General features: G+C 42.2%; 1 protein-coding gene across 1 annotated transcript in view; it reads right to left on the bottom strand.

Annotated features, from left to right (window-relative positions):
- The window catches only part of LOC105489963 (ubiquitin specific peptidase 13), a 130,402-nt gene that overhangs the window by 24,090 nt on the left and 80,471 nt on the right, over positions 1-25,841 (bottom strand). Inside the window, exons 11-16 of the mRNA XM_011755135.3 lie at positions 17,901-18,026; positions 16,067-16,220; positions 13,223-13,397; positions 5,887-5,975; positions 3,362-3,484; positions 1,143-1,169 (exon numbers count right to left, since the gene is read on the bottom strand). Coding sequence (XP_011753437.1) covers positions 1,143-1,169; positions 3,362-3,484; positions 5,887-5,975; positions 13,223-13,397; positions 16,067-16,220; positions 17,901-18,026 — 694 coding nt within the window. The remainder of the gene's footprint in view (positions 1-1,142; positions 1,170-3,361; positions 3,485-5,886; positions 5,976-13,222; positions 13,398-16,066; positions 16,221-17,900; positions 18,027-25,841) is intronic.

Raw genomic sequence — 25,841 nt, 5'->3', positions numbered from 1 at the left:
CGGTAATTCCTAGCCCTAGTTCTGGTCCCAGGTCTTGGGTCTCCAAAACTTCCTAGATCTAGGAAGTTTGATCCTCTACAAAATGTCACCTGCCTTGCCCTTCCTACCATTTTTTATAAAAAGTAGAGTTGTAGACCTGTCCCAGTGAGATCTGGGACCTTGTTTTATAAAAACTAGAGTTGTAGACTGTTGAAAAAATTTATGGAACAATAAATGCAAAATGATCCATGGTAAGCATTCAAAAACTTTAGCAGCGGCTATTACAATTAGATTATTCGCAGTGGGAATAGTATGTCCCAGGCTACCCACAGTCCTACCAGGTAGCATGTGAAGATCATGGCAGGCTGACTCTTGCTGACTCTAATCACTCCTCTAACAATCAGCAAAACATAATTGTCTCAAGAAAGGAAACATGGAGGTCTAAGCTACATGATCAATCATTTGCAATGTGTAAGATTCAAACTCCTAAATTAATATTAGTTACTGTCTTAAAAGACTTTACAGACCAAAAGATTTAGAGTATCTAGTGTTAAATGCTTTATCTTTCTCCTACTTAATATCTAAATACTGTCTATTGTTTTTTTTTTATGTTCTTTCTAGAAAACCAAGAGTATCAACTCCCACAGGATTAGGAACTAAAAGGCTATAAAATTAACAAACAATCCAGTCAAACTAATATCCTTGAGAGCATTAATTAACACTATCATGTCCTGTCAGCTGTGTGTCTTCATTATGTGTCTTACAGCAGGAGAGGAAAAAGTGACTGACCATGTGCCACCATTGCACAAAGAGGCCTACTCAGTGGCCAGAGAGGGAAGAAAGGGCAAGTCTAGCCCCATTCACACAGGAGGAAACTGGGGCAAAGAGAAGGTAAGTAAATTACTTCAGGTCACACGGTCATAAATGGCAGGCCAAGATTGTGACCCAGGGCTGGTTAGCCTCATGCTAATGGTCACTCTCCTGAGCCCCACGGGCCACCTGATCAGTGTGTCACTGACTAGCAGACACAGAGTCGTTCCCACCTGGGAAAAGCTGCACACACACACTTACAGAACAATGCCTCTTTACTGAACTCTCACAGACAAATTCATCAGATTAGTAACAATAGTAGGACATTGGGAAACATTTTTAAAGATACATACGGTCTATCAATTGGTTCATCAGGCGATCTGGAAATTAAGGGAGAGGACAGAAAATGAGACCAAACCATGTTGAAGAGTTTTAGAAAAAGAAAACCCATTGATCCAGAGCATTCCCAATTGCCCTCCCCACCCCTAGGGACCACACATTGTTGTCAGTCCCTCAATCGCACACAGACCACCCCAGCCTCAGTAATGAGAGAAAGTAATAGCTTTCAGGCATTTAGGTTAGTTAAAACATGATACTTTGATTATTATCCTAACAAACTACTATTTCCCTATTATCTCTCTGTTATTTCTTCTTTAAAAAAATTTTTTTCTGGAGACAGGGTCTCACTCTGTCACCCAGGCCAGAGGGTGGTGCAGCAGTCATGGCTCACTGCAGCCTCAACCTCCTGGGCTCAGGTGATCCTCCTGGCTCAGCCTCCTGAGTAGTTGGAACTACAGGCACACATCACCAGTCACCACGCCTGGCTAACTTTTAAATATTTTATTTTTTGTAGAGACAGTGTCTCACTATGCTGACCAGGTTGGTTTCAAATCCTGGGCTCAAGTGATCCTCCCACCTCAGCCTCCCAAAGTGCTGGGATTATAGGGATGCACCACTGTGCCCGGCCTCTCTCTGTATTTTTCTTTTCTTTTTTTTTTTTTTGAGACAGGATCTTGCTCTGCCACCAGGTGGGAGTGCAGAGGCACAATCTCAGCTCACTGTAACCACCAACTCCCTGGTTCAAGCGATTCTCCTGCCTCAGCCTCCTGAGTAGCTGGGATTACAGGCACACGTGGCCACTCCCAGTTAATTTTTGTATTTGTAGTAGAGTCGGGGTTTCACCATGTCGGCCAGGATAGTTTCAATCTCCTGATCTCGTGATCTGCCCACCTTGGCCTCCGAAAGTGCTGGGATTACAGGCATGAGCCACCACGCCTGGCCCTCTCTCTGTATTTCTAAGAGCTCTGTGTAACTACAAACCAAAGATTCTATTATGAACATCAGAGAGAGCCAGAGCAGTACTAATAAACCTTCTTATATTTATCTGATGCCCATGCTGATCCTTCTTTAACCCCTTTAATGAACCAACTGTACTACATGACCTAGAATGTCCCTTCTCTACTCTTTCTCTATAATTTAGCATCTGACCCGGCATTAGAGAACAACAAAATACAGATGCTATCTGAATCCTATCTTGCTCCTTCTAGACTCATCTTCCTTTATACCTGACCAGCTTCACTGTTTAACTGATGGAAAACCTTTAGTAGACGGTCCCAGAGAGCGCTCTGTCATTATGAGTTAATTTACCTGATTAACTCATTAGGAAGATGAACAGTAAACAGGTGAGTGAACAAAGCCAGAATGAAACTGATTTCATCGGGATAACTGAGCTAATAATTAAACCACGATTTTTCTGACACTGTTTTTGAACCCACAAAGGTGAGACAACTATTTTTGGCATGTCCTTTTCCACTAAAAAGTTATGAGGCCAGGCACAGTGGCTCACGCCTGTAATCCCAACACTTTGGGAGGCTGAGGTGGGCAGATCACGAGGTCAGGAGATCGAGACCATCCTCGTTCACAAGGTGAAACCCCGTCTCTACTAATAATACAAAAATAATAATAATAAGGCAGGCATGGTGGTGTGCGCCTGTAGTCCCAGCTACTCGGGAGGCTGTGGCAGGAGAATTGCTTGAACCCAGGAGGCGGAGGTTGCAGTGAGCTGAGATCATGCCACTGCACTCTAGCCTGGGCAAAAGAGCAAGGCTCCGCCTCAAAAAAAAAAAAGTTATGTATTCTGAACAATGACCAGTGACAGGGTCACAGAGTAAAAGAGAAACTCAAACCTCTTCCTTTCTATGAAGCAGTAACAAAGCTGGGGAGGTAAGATGCCATCATAGTTTTTAAAACCAACTCACGCCGTTCAATTTCCCCTTTAGGTTGTCCAAAGGTACTCCCAAGAATGACAGCTTCCCTAGACTAAGAGCCTACAGAAAAAAACTGTCCATTTCGACCACACATGATGGGTCTGTGCCTCTTACAATGTCTATTTTATGTTTACCATTGCAGCTATGCCCCCTTTCTGTGTGTCGGTGGTGGGTTACATCACAGCAAGGCAGCTAGACCCCCAGTGGGTGGTGGTGGTAGCAGCAACACAGTGGTGGAAGAAAGAGACTGTTCCTATAGAACAGGGTGGGAGGGTAGAGCATATTCTCCTGGCAGGAGATGGTACCTTTTGAGTCATCAGGAATGACTATGGGGGGGCTGATGTCTGGAAGTTCCTCCTCTCCTGGCTGTAACCCCCTGGCTCGGAGATGGTTGATATCAAGTAGGTCTGGCATATCAATAGAAACATCTGCAAAATGAGAGAGATTATATCCACTGGGCTCTCCATAATCACTTATTATGTGCTTATTATAATACCAGCACTATAACTCTACATGCACGTGTCTAGACAGAGCTAAGGGATGTTTTCCAATTCCCTAGAATATGTCGCTCGACCAGCAGGTTCATCAAGACTAATCAGGTATTAGTGGAGAACCCAGGGAAAATACAGTGGGTGGCAGGATTTCATACCAAACAAGAGCAAATCATTTAAGCCTGAGGTCACAAATTGGCAGCCCATAGACCATGTGTGGCCCAGACACAATCTGTTTGATATTTTAGAAGTGTGAACAACAAATTCCAAATTTTAAATCAGAAGATGTAAGGTAAAATCCAGATTTCCAGCTTATTTTGAAAAGCATAAACCTGTAGCATATTCTCATATGGTAACAACCATCTGGAGCTGATCTTCAGTTTCTACCCTAGACAATGGTGCAATGCTAGTCTGACACAGACCCCACTGCTCCTTGTTGCTCCCTGAGCATCATGTTTGTGCTAATCTGATTCTTATGGTAGCTTTTCTAGTTCATCTCTTTATTCAACGTGGGAACACCCAAGCAAGGCCAAGCTAGCTAGCTACAAGCTTCCTATACTCAGCCCAGTTCCTTCATTTAGATTATTACCCTGTCCTTGTTAGGCATTTGAGTTTGCAACCCCATTTGACGATGCAACCCATTCTCGGATCATGATGGGTACTATGGATATTCTAAATATGGTTTTGAATAAATAATGAAGTTTTAAAGAAATTAATTGAATCTCTAGTGTATTATCTTTACAGTACTTTTCTTAACTTCTTGACTCCGTTGTTGTGTTGACTTATTCAAATACAAAATTTGTCTGACTGATACCCTGTCAAGATTTAGTATCGCACATATTCAGATGACAATAATGGAAAATGGGTTCAAATGTTGGTACAGGATACATCTTTTGGGCTAGCAAACAACCTGAAAGTACTGCCCCCAGAATCAGTGATGACACCAGGTACATAAATCCTATTTTAAAACAACGACCCAAAGAACAGAGCTTAGTTTACAAAAGCAAATTTAAATTTCAGGAGGCAGCAAAACCAAACATAAAAACTGACCAACAAAATCAATACAACTGCTCCTTAAGAGAAAAATTCAGGTTCATTAAAGAAAATTTTGAGGTTCCTTAAAATTCAGCAAGTCAATGAAATGGGATTCAAATGTTGTATTCCTTTACAGAAATTCCAAGGACAAAGAAAATAAGCAAACTATCTCCAAGGCAATTCAAAGCCTTCAGAACAAGGAAGTTTTTTCTCTCAGTTACTTTTCAGGTCCATGGAAGAAAAGCTGAGTGGTCAACATCCTGCCCTCTTGTCTTCCTCTGCTCACAAAACTATTCCGTCAAGAAAAGGGAGGATCTCCTGTAGGATCAGTAACAGCCCAGCACAATTTCCCATGACAAACAAGTGCTGTGTAACTGTTAGTGCTGGAGGTCTCTAGGAAATCACTCCAGCCGATTCTACATCCTTTTTACCTATCCCCTTCGGACAAGTGCTTAGTTAACCAGCATAAGATTTAGTCGGTTTTTTTTTCTTAAGTACTTAAAAACATAAAAACTTTAAAAGTCTGGCAAATAGTCCAAGGTACTTGCTTGAGAAACTGTACATTCTTCCACGCCACTGAGGACAACCTAGTAACACCCTTGGCATCAGATCATAATGCTGGAGAAAGGCTTTTATGCATTGTCTGAAAAATTAACCTCTAACAATGGTCAGGAACTTTTAACATTAGCATGAAGAAAACGTCATGAAGCCAAAATCACATCCTTTTGTTTTACTGTCTAATGCAACTGGCTTTTTCTACTTTATTATTAATAATATATGTATGATTTAAGTGAATGTCATTAGCCACACCTGCCTGCTCAGAGGCAGAGGAGAGATGCTAAGAGGAGACTGCATCTTCAACCACTGGCTGCTCAAAGTGTGGTCTGTGGACCAGCAGCACCAACAGCATCAGCAGCAGCAGCAGCAGCAGCATGTGGGAGCCTGTTAGAATCACAGGCCCACTCCAGACCTGCCTAATCTGCATCTGCATTTTAACCAAGATCCCAGGTAATTCATATGCACGTTCAAGTTTGGAAAGCACTGTTTATTTGACAATGTGAGGATTCTGTTTACACTCTTAGAATTCGGTCATTCCAGAAACCATAACTGGAGGGGTGGATAAGCAGGTGGAATTTGTATTGTCAGTTCTTATCATATACTCTGATTCAAAACAGAAAGGTGAGAATGATAGAAGAATGAAATGGAACTGTTTGTGGCAGCCAACTACATGGGCTCTTTCACATGCCATGTTGTTTAAATGGCTCATTTGATGTTTTAAGCAAAAGCATGCAAAAGATACCTACCAAATTTTTTGGGAACCCAGTCAAGACCAAAAGTGAACTTCTTTATCTGCACTACCAAGTATTCAGGGAATGAAGCAAAGCGAGATGTTCTGGGAAACACAAGGGGATATATCAATGAAACAAGGCAATAAGTATTGTAATACAGTTCAAAAAGCATATCAACTTTGTCTGAGGCACACCTGGCCATTGCAACGGCTGAACTGAAGAGGAGGAACACACAAACACAGACATATAAGAGGACACACATTCGCTCTCCCCTGCTCATTTGTCCTGTCCTCTTCACAAGAAGAAAATGTTTAACATAGGATGTTATCCTTTAAGAATACTTTTGGCCAGGCACGGTGGCTCACACCTGTAATCCCAGCACTTTGGGAGACCGAGGTGGGCGGATCACCGGAGGTCAGGAGTTCAAGACCAGCCTAGTCAACATGATGAAACCCTGTCTCTACTAAAAATACAAAAATTAGCCAGGCGTGGTAGGGCCACGCCTGTAATCCCCACTCGGGAGGCTGAGGCAGAAGAATCACTTGAACCCCGGAGGCGAAGGTTGCAGTGAGCCAAGATGGCGCCACTGGACTCCAGCCTGGGCAACACAGCGAGACTCCATCTCAAAAAAAAAAAAAAGAATGCTTTTCGACCTGTTTCAAAATTGTTACTTTTACTTTGCTGTGGTGTTTTATATTTCTGAAAAGTGCTTTTCAACCATTTATTTTTTCTGAAATCCTTGCTAGGATTTAGTAGACTTTTTGACTGTTTATAGCATGCATGTATGATGTACATGTATGTGGGGTTTGAAAAGGCTCCCCAGGTGATCCTGAAACACCCCCACCTCCATTTCCACTTCCACACAGAGTCACTGTCTTATAGCACAGAGTTGGCAGACGAAGGGCTTACTGAAACTTTGGTTGAGGTTGACTATTGGAAATGCCAGGGCCTCATTAAAATACTGTGGTACCTAATCCATGGCCACTTGGATCCTAGCGGTAGACGTATTATGGGATAAGTATCCAAAACATCTGAATCTGGGCCTTGAAGTTTAAAATTAATACACATTACCAGTATCTTGAATCCTCTCCAAACTTTCAGAAAGGCTCAATTTCCTGGGCATGGATTTGGCAATTTTATACACAGACTGTTCAACCTGTACACCAAATTCATACCCTAGTTCAAGCTCTGTTTTTAACAACCATTTTTGTTTGTAGTCAATGTAGGTGTGGTAGGTATATGTAAAAAAGAAAATAAGCTGTTGATAGGTATCACAGATACCTTTTAAAATAAAAAATTCTAGAATATCCTCCCCTATTCCACTTTTCAAATCTAAGTCATTGCCTTCTACTTGTAATGCATCTTCCCAGAATTTGGAAAATTAATGCAAATGTATTGCTGCCCCCTGGTGTCAGAGAAAAGGCACAGCACAGGGACAGAACACGGGACAAAAAACAGTCAAACGACGTGGATGTGGGTCTTGAAAATGCCACTTCATTCACTCCAAATCTGGGCAAATCACTGACCCTCCCTGATCCATCTACAAAATGGACTTACTAATCATGTCTACCTGCCAGGCCATGCAATGTTCATGAAATGATGTGAAATCGCTTGGCACACTAGAAAGTATTGTATATACCTAAGGAATTAGCATGATTATTTTGTCACGGAAGAGCTAGAAGCTACAAAGCCTTGGATGCTGAATCGAACTGTCACTTATCTGTATTTTACCCCTAGGCAAGTTACTTAAATTTCCTGTATCTCAAATTCTCCATTACAAAGTTGGTAGAAGAATAAAGGCAGTAATATAAAGACGCTCAGAAAATAGGAGCTTTATCATCCCAAGCAACTGATCTACTATTAGCCAGGCTCACTCTCCAGAAATTATATATTATCTCTAATTAGGTTTTTCTATCTTCTGAGAAGCAGTAATAAACATTATTCTTATTTAAATGTCACCAAGTCCTCAACTGCACCAAAAAACAACTTCCATCTTGTATTTTATATATATAATTATATTATTTAATTTTATATATATAATTATATATATAATTTTATTATATAATTTTATATATAATTATATATATATAAATTTTTTTTTTTTTTTTGAGACAGAGTTTTGCTCTTGTTGCCCAGGCTGGAGCGCAATGGAATGATCTTGGCTCACTGCAACCTCTGCCTCCTGGATTCAAGCAACTCTCCTGCCTCAGCCTCCTGAGTAGCTGGGATTACAGGCACCTGCCACCATGTCCAGCTAATTTTTGTATTTTTAGTAGAGATAGGGTTTCACCATGTTGGCCAGGCTAGTTTTGAACCCCTAACCTCATGTGATCCACCCACCTCAGCCTCCCAGAGTGCTGGGATTACAGATGTGAGCCACCACACCTGGCCATGATATTTTAATGTAAAAATGTTCTTTGTCTCACCTCCTCTTCCTACCACATTAGCTTAAAATCTGGAAAATACATAACAGTGAAATCAACCAAAAGATATTGGTCAACCAATAATTTCCAAAATATGACTCAGGATCCCTGAGACTCTTGAAGCTGCTCTGTGGTCAGTATCTAGGTGGAGTGTCAGCTGTAATACCATAGTAGGGGTAGGGAAATAACTCAAGTTTGGGGCAGGGACAATTTAACACATCACTATGTTATGGGTAGCTGCCAACCTAAAAGTACCAGAAAGTAGATTTAGATGGTGTTCACATAATATTTGCCCTATTGGGAAAAACATTCTTTATTCATCTTTGTAACCTCTATAGGGTCTCAAGTTGAATCGCTCACATGTAGTAACTGTTCAGTATGTATCCATTCAAATCAATCTCAAAAGCTATGCTTTGCATTCATTTATTGCAGTTTGGGGACATCAAGTTAGTTAAATCTAGCAAAGTTATAAATTATGTTCAGCTTATTCTTTTATTCCTAACATTAATTCCTGGAATTAAAATATTTCTTGGAAAGCGATATGTTTTTAATAAAGATCATTAGAATGTAAGTCATTCTAATGATCTAGATAGACAGCAAATTTACTTCAAAGAGCTGTTATGGGAATTAAATGCTTTAAGACATATAAAGTGCTTAGAGTAGGTCCCAACAACAATATTGTGTTGTTGTTAACAACCTGTTAATATTATTTAAAATACATTGATTGTTCGCTAAATCATAATTAAGGCAAAAATACAATAAAGATGGTATTGAGAAAGAAATATAAAGTGTACCTCTTCCTGACATTCAGACATTAAGATGTCTACAGTACTGAAAACCTAACAACTAAAAAAAATCCGTAATCTTACCCTGTCTGCTTGTTGAAAATATAATCATCAATCCACCACACTCAAATTACATCATCAAAGACAAAAAAAGGAAGATAAAGATAACAGAAATAACAATTCCATCCCATATTTGCTCTGTGTGAAGCACTTTACACGACTTATCTCACTTAATCCTTACCCCAACCCTGTAAAGAAAGTACCATTATTATCCCCAGTTTACAGATAGGGAAGCCGGAGCTTATGGCGGTGAGGTCACTTGGCCAAGGTCACATACCAATAAGTTCTAGCCTGGGCATTCAAACACTGGGCATCTACTCAGAGTCTGTGCTCTGCAACCCCACAGTATGCTTTTCTCTTTAGAAATGATCGTGGGTAAGTAAAAATCTCTCCCTCTCAACTCTTTATCTATCTGAGGGCAGGAGTTAGGTCTTGTTCAACCCATTGCCTAGAATATGCTAAGTGAGTGATAATATTTGCTGGGTGAATAAACGTTCCAAGCACTAATATTCTTCCCAGACACAGTCTGTTCATGATCATTTAAGAGAAGGGTCTTTACGTCTGGCCCACACTGATGCAAGATCCGCCAAGATATTTAGGACATTTTTTTTGCCTCTTCCTGGTCTTCAGGCTCTGGGTGTAACAAAAGAAAAACTCAAGGCCCCAAATTAATAAAATGTAGACTGAATCACAGCTTACACTGCAGAAAATAAAAATAACATCTCTTAGAAATCTACTGAAGTGGTTTTCTCAAAACTTATATTTGAAACATGATAAAGCATAATAAAGAAAAGCAAGACTACAAAAATGTAAGGATAAGCAAGCATGACAAGGAATATAGGGGTGCTCGATAACAAGCGTTGAGAGTTTGAACTCAATCAGACTGGAATGAATCCCATGCCTGCCACTTACTGGCCAATTACGTCTTTTATTTCTTCCTTCATAAAATGAGAAAATAATGGTACCTACCTCAGACTACTAAGAGAATGAAATATGATCATTGATGGGAAGTGCTTAACACATGACCTGGCAATAACAAATGTGCAATAAATGACAGTTGCTTTATGACCTTTAACATTGTCTTTTTCTTTCCCACAGGGACTAGTTTTCAATTCGTAACAACTGGATATGCCCAGTACTAATTCTTCTCATGTATATAAAAGGCACATGCAAGAGCATGTGTGTATGCAGACAAAAAAGAAAAGGTAAAAGGTCCTTGTAAGAACTATAGGAAGCAGAAACCCCTCCTCGAGGATTCTAGATAGATAGGCTAGCACTGCCTACAACTGAATATTTTGTAGCATCTGAGGAGAAATTCAGGACAGCATCATTTCTCCATTACAGATGGAATCACTGGGCGGTGACTTTGCCCCAGGACAGAAGCTAAGGTGGGAGGTGGACACAGGAGAAGAATCCAGGTCTCCTGACCACTAGCCCTGGGCTCAGGGAATCTGCCTGTCTGTGGAAAGCTAATACCTCTCAGTCCGCATTTTAAAGATGGGCCATTTCCAGGTGTTGTAAACGCTGCTTCCTGGTAAGACACTTATAGGGAGAGGCAGGCACAGAGAGTGTGTCACACCCTGCACTTCTAAGACACCAGGCACTTTTCTGAAGAGCAGAAAGGTGTGGCCGAGGGCCAGGCAAGTGAACAATATCCCACTCTGCAGCTCACACCTGATGCTGGGGCTTTCGAAGCTTCCAGGCCCCATGATCACCTTCCACCTCCAAAATGGAATCAGAACAAAAGCACAAAGAGAAAAGGATAAATGTTCGAGGAATCAGTCTTACACCTACTGTCAATGATTTTTAAAAATTGCTTCCATCACTAATAGAGGGTGTAGAGGTCTAACTGCCCAAAGATATCTCTGAGTTGTAATAAAGTATCTCTCACACTGAACTTGAGAACTCAACAACTGTTATCTGCAAGGACACAAACAGGCACATGCACCTGTGCACACATACACAACATGCACACACACAACCACCCACGCCTACAACTGAGCAGTCCTAGGATGAACACTCACCTAGTGATGGGCAACTGATCCCAAATGAACTACTATTAATTTCCCTTGAATAAGGAGCTTTTTAAAAATAATTTTAACAAATATGGCTTGTTTTTCCTTTTTGAAATAAATTGTTTTTGCTTTCCTGTTGTTAACATATGAAGTCTATAATCTGAAACACAGCAGAAACCTGAGGGAGGGGTTTCACAGAGAACATATAATATAGGCTGAGGCCAGACATGGTGGCTCATGCCTGTAATCCCAGCACTTTGGGGAGGCTGAGGAGGACAGATCACCTGAGGTCAGGAGTTCAAGACCAGCCTGGCCAAATAGTAAAACCCCGTCTCCACTAAAAAAAAACAAAAATTGGCTGGGCGCAGTGGCTCACGCTTGTAATCCCAGCACTCTGGGAGACCAAGGCAGGAGGATCACCTGAGGTTGAGAGTTCGAAACCAGCCTGACCAACATGGAGAAATACCATCTCTACTAAAAATACAAAATTAGCCAGGCATGGTGGCACAGGCCTGTAATCCTAGCTACTTGAGAAGCTGAGGCAGGAGAACCACTTGAACCTGGGAGGCAGAGGTTGCGGTGAGCCAAGATCGCGCCACTGCACTCCAGCCTGGGCAACAAGAGCAAAACTCCATCTCAAAAAAAAAAAAAAAAAAAAATACAAAAATTAGCCAGGCTTGGTGGCACATGCCTGCATTCCTAGCTACTCGGGAGGCTGAACCAGGAGAATTGTTTGAACTCAGGAGGCGGAGGTTGCAGTGAGCTGAGATCATGCCACTGCACTCCAGCCTGGGTGACAGAGCGAAACTCCATCTAAAATATATATATAATATATATTATATATTATATAGTATATATTATACATTATATAGTATATATAATATATTATATAGTATATATAATATACTATATATACTATATTATATAGTATATATATTATATAGTATATAGTATATAGTATAAATATTATATTATATTTATATATTATATATTGTTATATTATATATTATATAATATAACATTTATTATAATATATTATATATTATATAATATTTATTATTATATATTATGTTATATATTATATATATATACAGGTTGAACTGCTATTGAGGCCATGGTAAAAACAGCCCACACCAGCTGTTCCATCCTTTAATCCCCTTTATGTTAGCCAAAATCTCAATCTTAGCCTCAAAGAAAAATGGCCAAAGAATATCTGAATGTAGCAAAACTCCTGGAGCCAAACTTTCAGACCTCCCTTTGTTTTTTGCCACTGTAAGCACTGTTTTTCCAATAAGTGCAGTGATATGAAGTATGTTGGCAAGGATTCGACTGTATCAAATCAACTAGGGTGGCAGATGGGGAAAAAAAACTTGTGTGTGTCTGACAACCAGCCTCACAATGTGAAAACAGGACATCTGACTAAACCCTGAGCGGCTCATTTCAGCAATGCTCAGGAGACTTCCTGTCCACTTTGAGATGTCCTGAGACTCCTAGTCTCCAAGGAGAAACATAGTCAACTAAGTTCTAGACCAAGTCTTTAATTATGGAGTTAAAATATAGCACAATGGAGTTTAAATATGGAGGCCTGTCTTAAGTATTTTTATAATTTCTTCATTAATAATGTCATTCTTGCCATTTGGGAGTATGGGATTGTTTCTTTGCTGTACCCTCTTGGTGAGAGAGGGGCTGGGGGTGTGGGCAAGGTTGGGAGGGAGGGAAAGAGGAAGGAAGGAAGGAAGGAAGGAAGGAAGGAAGGAAGGAAGGAAGGAAGGAAGGAAGGAAAGGCAGGCAGGCTCCTAATAGAGAATAAATCACAGCCTTACATTTAATAAAAGAAAAAAGAAAACCCCTCCTTAGCATATAATATAAATCACAGGCCTGTTTTATTGGGCACGTCTCACACAAGTGAAGTATGACGACAATTAGGGTGTGTGAACCATAATCCCATCCATCACACATGAACAAATACACACAGACACAAAGAACACCCACTCCCTCTCCCCTATCCCTGTCCCCACCTCTAAAGGCCCCTCCTCACCCCACTGCCACCACACATACACACACTTACTTCACACCCGCAGACTTCGCTTGTAGGGCACTGCTCCAGAAATCGTCAACGTTGTCTGGTTCAGAGAAGGCCTGAAGGCAGGCACTAAATGGGATCTTGGCACGCACCAACTCAGGAAGGGGTCTTCTGTTTGCTTCTGCTTCCCTTCTCGTTAGTTCATAAGCGATCAGTTCATCTGAGGGAAAGAGCAAATGAATGACCTTGCAATCGCTCTTACCCTACGGAAATGAAAAGCACCCTCTTTGAACAGTCTTCCCTGAAGGCTCCTGGGCTGGGCCAGGGTTGCTTATTTGTTGTCCTTTACAGAGCCAGATGCGCCTGCTGAAAGGCTGTTCTGGGGCTGTCTTTAGAGTTGCACCGACAGGTGGCGTTGAGCCATTCACATCCTTTTGCGTGCTCCCCTTTGAGACTGACAGGAGGGAAGTGTGAGCTTGGCCTGGCCTGGGTGGGTGAGAGGGTCAAACCATGAGTGTGATATAAATGCCCATGAACCTGGTTTGTCCAAAGGCCAATCCTGGCTTTATTCAAATGCCATCCTCCCAAAACAAGGCCTTCACATCAGAGTATTTTATAGCCAGTAAAGGTCCAAGGGCTAACCTCTTCTCAGTCCTTCACTGCCTTGCTGAAGAACTGAGGCCCAAAGTCAAAACCAGCCAATTACTGACAAAGCTGGACTTCAAACCCTGATCAGCACTTCCTCCACAACCCAACAGATGAGGCCAGAAAGAGATGTTTTATTGTGTAAGGGGATCAATTTTTGCCAATGATCACACACATAGACAGAAGTAACAAAAACATTCCTGTTAACTCTAAGCTGTTTTAAAATAAAATAACCAAAGGCAGGAAAAAAAAAAAAAAAACCACTGCTAAGCGCCTGACAAGAACCAAGAACCAGATGCGGTGTTATACATTTTCTGATTTGGTTCCACCAGCAGCTATGATTAGAGGTCATGGGTCCCACAGAGGTGTGAGGCCAAGGAGGAGGATAACTACAGGACTGCAGTTAGCCACCATCACACACCCATGACAGTAACCAACACTGCCAAGACAACTTCCTGTGGAGGTTACCCAACACCTCAGACATAGGGCTACCAACCTCGAAGGCCTCTGTGCTATTCCTACTCAAACGATTAAATACAAAGGGAAAAAGAGGAAGCTCCCAAGCACCAGCAGATCTGGTCCTGGAAACTAGCCTGTAGTCAAAATTTTATATAGATCTGAATGGCCTTTCTGGTCATTTCTTTTGTATTACCCAAAAAAGAAAAAAAAACAAACAAAAAAAACTCCTGATTTATCAGTTTGTAAGTACACTTACACACATATCTGTTTTCCTAAACACATCTTAGATGCTTTTAAAATTCATTCCCCTGTCCCCAGTCAGTTTATGATGTACTTATATCTAAGTTGCTAACATTAGATATTCCCAGCAGTCAAATTCCAGAGACTAAATTATAAATCTCCTTTCTGAAAAAAAAATAGTTATCACTAATAAATGATAAACAGAATTAGAAAAGATCATGGACCTGAGCAGACATGTGAGTCAGTAACCCTGAGGTAGACAAGAAAAACCACTGAAGCCTAGTTCTAACAAGGAAACAAACAACAGACTCCCATTCCCTTGTTTCTACACTGGAAAGATTTTGAAATTGATCAAAAACTGCATGAGCATATAGAAAATGAAAATCATTTCATCTCAAATCATCATAATCATCACTTTTCAGTTAACATCATAAACTGACCCATGACTCCCCACACACAAGAAAGAGGAAAATGGGCCATCCAGGGATTTGCTGAACTTTTTTTTCTTTATTCTAAAAAAAAAAAAAAAGCAGGATACATGTGCAGAACGTGCAGGTCTGTTACACAGGTATACATGTGCCACGGTGGTTTGCTGCACCTATTGTCTTGTCCTCTAAATTCCCTCCCCTTTCCCTCCACCCCCCAAGAGGCCCCAGTGTGTGATGTTCCCCTCCCTTTGTCCATGTGTTCTCAATGTTCAACTCCCACTTATGAATGCGAACATGCGGTGTTTGGTTTTCTGTTCCTGTGTTAGTTTGCTGAGGATGATGGCTTCCAGCTTCATCCATGTGCAAAGGACATAATCTCATTCCTTTTTATGGCTGCAGAGTGGAATTGCCGAACTTTACAAAAATGACTGGTTCACAGGAGATGAGCAATCCAGCAGCTATTTTATCTATTTTGCTTATACGATGTTAATTCAAAGAAATACCATTTGTCTATTCTGCCTAGGAAGAACCAGATTAGACTGATGGAAGGAGGAGGCACCAAACATGAATGCCACATCTCTGCCTCCTTCTCTCTTCCAAAGTCCAGAGACCCTTCTAATGGGCTTTGCCTTTACAAAGAACCCTGACACAATTTATCTCCCAGAAGAGGTGGCTGAAATACTCATGTGCCAAAGCCGGATTATTTCAAGAGACCTCTGCTCAAATGTCTAACTTTAAAAAATACAGTCCTGATCATTTCCCTCAGACTTTATAGCACAACTTATAAATGACAGTGTTAAAGAATTTTCTACATATATCATTACCAATAATTTTCCCCAAAATTATGCTGACTCCATACTCAGTAGTTGGCCAAATTTATAGGCAGTGAAGTAGGTTCGAACCATAACGCCTCCATAAAACCTGTGATGCATTTGATTCTTCTCAAAGGAAAAGTCACATGGGAACTAACAAAGAGATGAAAAGAGATGAGCAAAGCAGACATCATCTGGGCTGGGTCTACTCCTGACACACTTCAGTGACTAAACCATTCTCTCTGATTCAAGGGTTTTCCCATATGAAGACACACAGTACTAACTTCCCGCTTTGGAATTGTTACCCTTGTTGGTTGCCGCCTCCATGGCCACAGGTAACTGCATCAGGTAATCCACCCTCTCCGTGTAGCGGACTTTCCGGGTCTGACAGCACTGAATGCGTTCTTCCACCAAAAAACGAAAAACATCGCTTGGGTTTTCCGAGCCGATGCGGTTCCTCTGAAGGATGGATTGTATCAGGTTAGTAAATGCTTGAATATTGAGCCACTAAGACTTACTAGAAAATGAACTCTAAACCTGGTGTAAACAGTTGGCTTTATTAAACATTTCCTCTGGGCATGCCCATTCACCAATGCACTTTAATAGCAAAACACGGGAATTTATCTAAAGTCCAAAAATGGGGATTGGTAAAATAAAATACAGTTCATCATGGATTACTATGTCAATATTATTAAATTAAAAACCATGGGAGAGAAATTCATAGAATGAAAAGAAAGGAGGAGGAGAAGCCAATCAAAAGAGAAAGGGAAAAAAATAAAGGGCTGCCCCAGAAAAATGAAAACATGTACAATATGATTATATAAATACACTCATATAAATTAGGTACAAATAAAACAGAAATCATGCTCTGTTAACAGATGTAACGATGTGGCAAAACATTTAAGTGAAAACGCTGCTTACGGAAGGGCATGTAGAGAATTAACATAAGACCTGGAAAGTGACGGGAAGGGCAGATGCCAAACTGTGAACACTGGCTGTTGGCCGGGCGCGGTGGTTCATGCCTGCAATCCCAGCACTTTGGGAGGCAGAGGCGGGCGGATCATCTGAGGTCAGGAGTACGAGACCAGCCTGGCCAACATGGTGAAACCCCATTTCTACTAAAAATACAAAAAATTAGCCAGGCGTGGTGGTGGGCGCCTGTAATCCCAGCTACTCAGGAGGCTGAGGCAGGAGAATCGCTTGAATCTGGAAGGCTGAGGTTGCAGTGGGCCAAGATCATGCCACTGCACTCCAGCCTGGGTGACAAAAAAAAAAAAAAAAAAAAAAAAACACTGGCTGTTTGCAGGGGGGTGGCATTAAGGGGGATTTTGATGTTCTCCTTTGTGTTTTCTATATTTTCCACAAAGAACACTGTTGTAACCAGGAAGGGGGAAAAAAAAAAGTTGTTTTTTCAGGGGAAAAAAAAGCCTTTACTCAGGAATTCTCAGTGGCTTTCCAGCTCACATCTGTAATCCCAGCACTTTGGGAGGCCAAGGCAGGTGGATCACGAGGTCAGGAGTTCAAGACCAGACTGACCAACGTGGTGAAACCCTATCTCTACTAAAAATACAAAAATTAGCCAGGCATGGTGGCAGGTGTCTATAATCCCAGATACTCAGGAGGCTGAGGCAGGAGAATCACTTGAACCTGGGAGGCAGAAGTTGCAGTGAGCCAAGATCGTGCCACTGTACTCCAGCCTGGGCAACAGAGCTAGACTCCGTCTCAAAAAAAAAAAAAAAAAATGTTTTTAATAGCATTCAATTCTGATGTGAGCAGAGTCATCATCTTTGAGCAGTGGCAGGACACCAAATACCATGCGGGGCTCTTAAGGGACTTTGTCACAAAGACCAGGAAAAATAAATTGTGAGTGGAATAACTGGCAAGCACTCCTATAACACATATAGGTTAAGAGGAGCACAGAGATCCACAAGTGTCTGGAAACTAGCATGTGAAGAGCAGTCACATCAAGTGGGCTGAGCAGAGAGTTTCCAGGGAGCTGATTCTGAACCAGCTTCGACAGGAGAGACTGAAGCAAGAAGAGAATGGGGAGGCACTCTGATCAAGCCACAGCGGACTGCACTGAGTGGCTCGGCACCCTTCTTACAACCCCGCTGAGCATCGCAAAGACTGACTACTCACCTCTACTAGATTCACCAGGTGCAAGAAGAATTCCTGGGCATCTTGCTGTCTGTTAGAGGAGAATTCCGGGTGGCTCTTGCTTACAAAGGCCTTAAACATGCGCGGAGAGATCCCGTTCTGCTGTGGCTAAAGGATAAAAATGAAATGGACTTACAATACTTTCATGCACGTTAACAGTCCTAAGAGGCAAGCAGAGCAGAGTCCACCATAAACTCAACTTTCCGGATGAGAAAACTATAGCCCAAAGAAGGTAAATAATGATAATGCCCAATACTCGCTGGTGTTTACTATGGGCCAGGCCCTGTACTATGAAACTTATGAAGAACACAGAATGAGACTCTTCCTGTTTACTCAAAACTAGAGACAATAGGTGACACACACTTTAGAAAGTACTCACTTTCTAAAGACAGGCACTAGGCTCATTCTCACAGGACTTGCTACACAGTGACCAAATGTCACAGCCCATTTCAGAGCAGGCTAGAGATGACTTGGGAGGAAAGGTTTCCAATGGAAGTTAAAAAGAGAGGCCAGGTGCAGTGGCTCATGCCTGTATTACTAGCATTTTGGGAGGCCGAGGCGGGCGGATCACCTGAAGTCAGGAGTTCAAGACCAGCCCAGTCAACATGGCGAAACCCCGTCTCTATTAAAAATACAAAAAATTAGCTGGGCATGGTGGCACGCATCTGTAATCCTAGCTACACAGGAGAATAAGGCAGGAGAATCACTTGAACCCAGGAGGTGGAGGTTGCAGTGAGCCAAGATCACACCATTGCCCTCTGGCTTGGGCAACAAGAGCTAAACTCCATCTCAAAAAATAGATAAGTAAATAACTAATAAATAAATAAATAAAAGAGAGGAGAGCTCTGCAGCATTTCCCCTTCCCTTCCATGAGGATATCGGAGAGAATGCCTCCTGAAGAATGGAGACTTGCAAGAAAGAAAAATGGCATTGCACGGCCCATTAAAGCACTGCAGAGGTGCTCAAGCTCATGAGCCCACCCCATACTGTTTCCGGACCAGAGCACAGGGAGTTCCCAGGAGCTTGTAGAGGGCTTGCCCGTCACCTGGCTGCAGCTGCTAGGAAGGCTGCAGGGGAAGAGCAAGCAGAGGCCAACTCTGTCAGGACAAGGATGTTGGATTTCCTGGGGGACCAGCAGGACAGCTCAGAATCAGAAGACAGCCAGGTGACCCATGCAGGACCCTGCAGAAGTGGGTGGGCTCTCTGCCAGTGGAGAAGGCTCAGGGCAGCTGGGGGTGAAGGCTGCAGAGGCCAGCTGGACAGAGCATCAGGGAAAGATCCTTGTAAGGTCCCTGAGGGTGGGATGACAGTTGCGGGGAGGCAGCTCTAAGAAACCACTAATGTGCCCCTACAAAAGGCCAGCCATGACAGGAGACATGCGGCAGCCCAGAGGGAGTGCACCAGCACTTGGTAAGTGAAAAAACTCTGCCTACTTCTCTAATCTCCAATTCCCTTGACCCCTGACTATGGAGGGGCCAGCAGCGGGTGGAAAGAAGCAAAGAAGTGGAGCAAGGACCCCCACATACACCAAAAAAAAAAAAAAAAAAAATAGATGCCGACACTAATGCTTCAGCACTGCTGTTTTCTGAAACTCTTGAGTTTGGTAGAACGAAGAAGCCTAAAACTGGCTTTTTAATACGATAACCTACAGAAAATCACTAGGAATCTAGGAGATCTGCCCAGGATGCTCTGAAGAGGCAGGTGGGAAGATTCCACATCGCCTTTGGTGACAGAGGTATGCACCTGATAAAGCTGTTTCCCAAATGTTTCCTCCAAGTTCAGCCCATCTGCTAATGGTGATACCTACTGTCTCGTTAATACTCCTGGTAACCCTAGAAAGCGGGCACTAGTCTTATCTTCACTCGGGAAGCTGAGACTGGTAGAGAAGTGCCAGACAGGCCTTTCAGCTCAAAGTGGTCTTAACACCCAACTGCCATGCAGCTAACAAAGCCTAACTGGAGTGGCTCTGACTCCAGTTCCAGGCTGTCTGTAGCAAAAACAAGTAAGTGGGTCCTGAAGCACACTTAGGTCTCAGTCATATAAACCTCACCTTGTCATTTGAGCCAAAGAAGTAATTTACGTCCTCTCTGCAAATGCTGAAGCTGCTACCTACCCACTTATCCATAAAACCTCCCTTTGCTTAGCTTGCAGACCATACTCCGCTCCTCTGAGTCCAAAGCACAAACTGCCTTCTACCTTCTTTTTTTTTTTTTTTTTTTTTTTTGAGACGAAGTCTCGCTCTGTCGCCCAGGCTGGAGTGCAGTGGCGCAATCTCTGCTCACCGCAAGCTCTGCCTCCCAGATTCATGCCATTCTCCTGCCTCAGCCTCCCAAGTAGCTGGGACTACAGGCGCCCACCACCACACTCGGCTAATTTTTTGTATTTTTAGTAGAGATGGGGTTTCATCGTGTTGACCAGGATGGTCTCGATCTCCTGACCTCGTCATCCGCCTGCCTCGGCCTCCCAAAGTGCTGGGATTATAGGCGTGAGCCACTGCGCCCAGCCTGGCTTCTACCTTCTTTAACTTTCAGCCTGCTTCTGGTCTGTCTCTGCAGCCTTTGCAGGTGGAGGACATGTCTTAAACCTCCTTGAATTCTCATGGACATCCAGGTCCATGCCTGTAGTCTGGGGACCATCACACGTTTGCAGAATCACAGTCATATGCAACAGGTGATGAGAAAACTCCTTTATCTATCTCCCTGCAACAAAGAGGCAGCTCTATATATAACATCCCTCCAACACACATGTTCTATGCAGTGTTTTCTAATAAAAATCTGATGAATTTCCCTGTCTTGCTGAAAACATAACCTGGTCTGGACTCTTAGTATTTAGTGACTGCCTGCTTCACGCAGAGCACTATTGGAGATTCTGTCTTCTAGGAGCTTACAGACAACAGAAGAGATGAGAGACATATACACACACATCGATAACAAATGTTAGGGAACACCACAGAGGACCTGAAGCACCACTGGCAGCTCTCAAAGAATTCCTCAAAGTGGCAGCATTTGGGCATCTAAGGACTGACAACCTGTATATAAATGACCAGCTTACACACATACACGGCTTCAGTTGTGCTTCCAGCGCTAGTCAAAGCACAATTAATTTTACTACCTGTATATATACCTCCTGAAACCTATGTAAAAGTTGTGACTTTCTTCATTCACAGTGCTGATACATATCACATAGTATCAGCTGACACAAGCACGCAGTAATAACATCTAGCTTCATATGATGGCTAACATTTATGTACTCATTAAGCAGACATTTACGGAGAGCTATAAAAACTCAGGTGCTTGGATGAATACCTACTACATGCCAGGCACAGTTCTTAACACTTTACATATTTATTTTTCTTAACTCACCCAACCCCATGAGGTGGTGATGATAATGATTATCTCCACTTGAGAGATGGGAAAACTGAGGCACAGAGGTGTGAAGTCCAGGGTCACAAACCTAAAAAAGTCTCTCCACCCCCTCCCTCTAGTGTCCTTATGCTGTTTTGGGTATACATGTGCCAACATCTCATCTCTGAGGTCCCTGAGTCCATCCTACTGGCTGCCAAAGAGAAGACAACACATCAAGAGTCTGCATAATCCTTCTTCAAGCCCATACAACTCTAGGGCCAACATCACAAGCTACTCCAACAGTTATTTCTCCACTTTCGAGAGTAGAGAGGCGCCACTTGGAATAAATCCCTCAGCATTTGTGCACTTCTCTTTAGGCATTCACGTCAGCATGCATTCACTGCCTGCTGCTGATAGTGTTATTTCTTATAATCTGTGATTCAAGTTTGGTGTGGTTGCCAGTCCCCAACACAGACCATAGCAAGCAGCCACTCTGGAAAGTTTAACGAGCCGGTAAATTCTGAAGAGCTAGCTACTGCTCTGGGCCATCATGTGGCCATACAATCAGGAGAAGTTTCAATACAGACCATGCTGGGAAACACTAGAAATTCAGTCCCATATCTGGACTGTGGCTCAGTCTCAGCCATTCCCCTCCCACACTTCTGTAACCACTTCATTTCTTCATTTTCCTCAACCAACTTTTCTTAATCCTCTATTCAACAGTCAAGCTATTGCTTGAGAGTTGTCTATCATTTAGAAGTTATTTGAAAAAGTTTCCTAACCAGACAGATGCTACCTCCTCCTCATATCATGCTACAGACCAGTTCCTGGGGTTCACAGCTGGGTTAGAGCATCTTAGCTCAAACTCATCTACTCCAAGCTTAGTGCCTTGATCATTACCTGGCCCCATCTGCTAACACCCATGCCCATGCCTACTCTCCACTTTCAGAGGGGACATCTTACTAATTCCCATGCTCAATTATTAATATGCTCACTTCACACCTAGTTATTAGAGAGTCAGGCTCTGAAAAAGTTGAGCCTGAATCTCATGAAGCCTCCAGATCTAGCGACCTTATACCAAACACAAGTCAAACAATACCTCAAGGAAGCAATCTTTAGAGCAAACTTAAAGCAAATGGTCCAGCTCCTTCAACAAATCAATAGTTTGCAAAAAGAAAGGGAGGGGGACTTTAGAAAGACACCTTGGATAATGCAGGGAAAAATCAGAAGATGGACTAGGTATTTGTGATACTAAGGGATGGTTGTTAATTTTGCTGCTGTGCTTTTAACACTTTAAACAGCTTTTTTTAAAGAGATGAAGTCTTGCTGTTGCCCAGGCTGGATGGCAATGGTGCAATCACAGCTCACTGCATTCTCAAACCCTTGGGCACAAGTGATCCTCCCACCTCAGCCTCCCAAGTATCTGGGATTACAGACACATGCCACTGTGCTCAGCTAATTCTTTTATTATTTTTTTTTCTAGAGACAGAGGTCTTACTGTGTGGCCCAGGTTTGTCTCAAAGTCCTGGTTTCAAGCAATCTTCCCACCTCAGCCTCTCAAAGTGCTGGGATTACAGGTGTAAGCCACCATACCTGGCTGAACACTTTTAACTTTTAATACAATACTTATGTTAAAAGAAGAAAGAAGGTATTATAGCTACAGATGCAAATTTAAATAATTTTTCGTTTGAAAAAAAAAAAAAAAAAAAGGTCAGGCTCTGGACAAGGCAGTTCCCTAAAAGAAACCAAAAATCCAAAATAAGAACCAAAGAATTAAATTAAAGAAAGCATGTTTCCCATTTAGCAATGAGCCAGTGATATCACCTGAGTGTCCCCTATGGGTCCAACACCTCACAAGATGAGAGGCAGAGACCAAAACTGACCAAGAGTCAGCCCTGCCTTTACGGAACACACGCTCTCACTTGCAAGCTGGCTCTCAGACACCTGAAGCAATGGCTAGTCCTGACCACTAACTTTATAACACAGAGACCCAGGAAGTCACCAAAATAGCACCCAACTAAGGAACCTGTCATATTAATAAGATACTGTACTTACTTTTTCCATCAGCAATTGCAAAACAGATCAGCTAAAATTAGAGGGAGGCCTTCAGTGTTCAGAATCTCTCCCAAATGCTTACACAGGACTTTCTGTTTAACAGAGTGCACCACTCCGACAGCCAGACACAGTCCACTCATATTCCCCTGAGCTGAATGCTTTAATTAATAAGCAAGCAGCAAGACTGAGACTTTTATCACATCAGAGCAATACCTGAACAGATACTTTTAAACCACAGGATAAAAGCAAGATAGACACATGTCTGCCTTTCCCTAAAACAAAGGTATATGAAGTCTATTGACTTAAAATTTTTTTTTTTTTGGTATCACTATTTATTTATTTATTTTTATTTTATTTTATTTTATTTTTTATTATTATTATACTTGAAGTTCTAGGGTACATGTGCATAACGTGCAGGTTTGTTACATATGTATACTTGTGCCATGTTGCTGTGCTGCACCCATCAACTCGTCAGCACCCATCAACTCGTCATTTACATCAGGTATAACTCCCAGTGCAACCCCTCCCCTCTCCTCCCTCCCGATAATAGGCCCCGGTGTGTGATGTTCCCCCTCCCAAATCCAAGTGATCTCATTCTTCAATTCCCACCTATGAGTGAGAAAATGTGGTGTTTGGTTTTCTGTTCTTGTGATAGTTTGCTGAGAATGATGGTTTCCAGCTGCATCCATGTCCCTACAAAGGACCCAAATCATCCTTTTTTATGGCTGCATAGTATTCCATGGTGTATATGTGCCACATTTTCTTAATCCAGTCTGTCACCTTAAACAATAAACCTTGGACCAGTAAGTGTTTAACCTAGGCCAAAACCCCAAATCTCCTAAGCTAGGAGGACAGGGGCATTCCCAAACTATTACTCATATTTCAAAGGTGAATCCGAAAGGTTACATGTGTCTAACCTAGGAAAATAAAGGTTAAGGGAAACAAAGCTCTTACATTCACAGCTAAAATTACATCACCTTGAAGCAGAACACTAGTTATCTCATGTTGATAAAAGGTTGAGACCAGCAATTATGTGTTGAGGATTATTTAGATGATAAATCAAATAAATTGTCGCTTAAGAAATGCAGCTTGTACAGAATACAGAGTTATTTAAAATATGTTATCTTTGGAAGAAGAAATAAGGCAGAGTGTTCAGCTTTAAAACATTTGAAAGCACTGCCTTAGAATGCATAGAGAAAATATTTTTTGAAGAAAAAAATGCCCTTTTATAGTATTATCTATTGTAAGCACAAGTTAATCTTAAAATTCAATTCAACATATTTAAGTAAAAATGGCGGTACCACAAATAAATATGGCCACCTTTTTATGCATGATGATGTTTATTAAGCATGCATATATAAAAAGCTAGATTTAACCTTGGTTTATAGCAGATTAATTTAATACCGGGAAGTATATATTCTAGAAATGACCCAACTTGTAAGACACCGGTGAGAAACCCTTGTAACTGGGCTACCTGGTAATTCTGCAAACTTCAAATGCCCCCTTTTGTCATCCACCTGCCACCATCCACACACTGAGGCACTGGGAGCCTGAAATAAGTCTTGGAACAACTGTTAGGGAAGTAGGATAATGCAGTGATCAAAAACACAGACTCCAGAGCCAAACTCCCAGCTCCGCCACTCACTGGCTTTGTAACTTTGGGCAAGGCTTCTGTACATCCGTTTCTGCATCAGTGAACATACAGGCAGAGCCTGGCCCTTTGCAAGCACTATGTGATGCTAGTTATTAAGATCATGAGTGGTGGTGGCCCTGGAAAAAGGCATTTCTGCCACATGGCTCTGACCCATCCTTCATGCTCTCTCCCCTCCACCACACATTCCTCTCATCATCTATCCCCTTTTCTGTTTCAGTGAATCTTCTTGCCCTATCTTGGGGCATTTCAGGCTCATCTATAAGTTACAAACACCAGCGGCCTGGGACAGGTCCATCCTTCCAAAGGGCTTCAGGTACCTGAGAAAATGAAAGAGCCTAACGAATTGGTTCCTTTGAAACCAACTGCCAGTGAAAATCCTGATGCCTGAGAAGCTAATTCTTTCCACTGTCAAGGGAAGTGGAGATTTTTGCTGTAAATTATTTGTCTATTCAAGGAACAGCTTGAAATGGACATCCCCAGGGCCACAAGGAAAATCATGGTCAATGTGAGCTCTATTTGAGTGTTAAAGGAATACTACCAATGCTGGACCAAAGACCCACTTGTCTCACACCCAGCTGGACGGGCCTTCCCTGCCCCTGCCCAAATGCACACTATATACTTCTCACAATCAGGATTCTTTCTTTAAGATCACTAGATCATGGCACCTGAGGGCTGGAAAGGATTTCACAAGTCATCTAGATCAAGGGTCACAAATCCAAATACCCAGAGTCCCAGTCAGGTCATGAGTCATAAAGGGACCGGAGCCAGCTGAGGACTATGTGACCTGTGTGAAGGGAGGTCTGGCCCTTGGCTCCAGCTGTCATCGCAGGCCTGGGACTGTTAGACGTTCTGAGTGGTTAAGAGAACATG

This window comes from Macaca nemestrina, chromosome 2, assembly GCF_043159975.1.
Source record: "Macaca nemestrina isolate mMacNem1 chromosome 2, mMacNem.hap1, whole genome shotgun sequence".
NCBI classification, from domain to species: domain Eukaryota; kingdom Metazoa; phylum Chordata; class Mammalia; order Primates; family Cercopithecidae; genus Macaca; species Macaca nemestrina.
The sequence above is the reverse complement of the archived record's forward strand: the minus strand, read 5'-3'. Positions and strand labels throughout refer to the sequence as shown.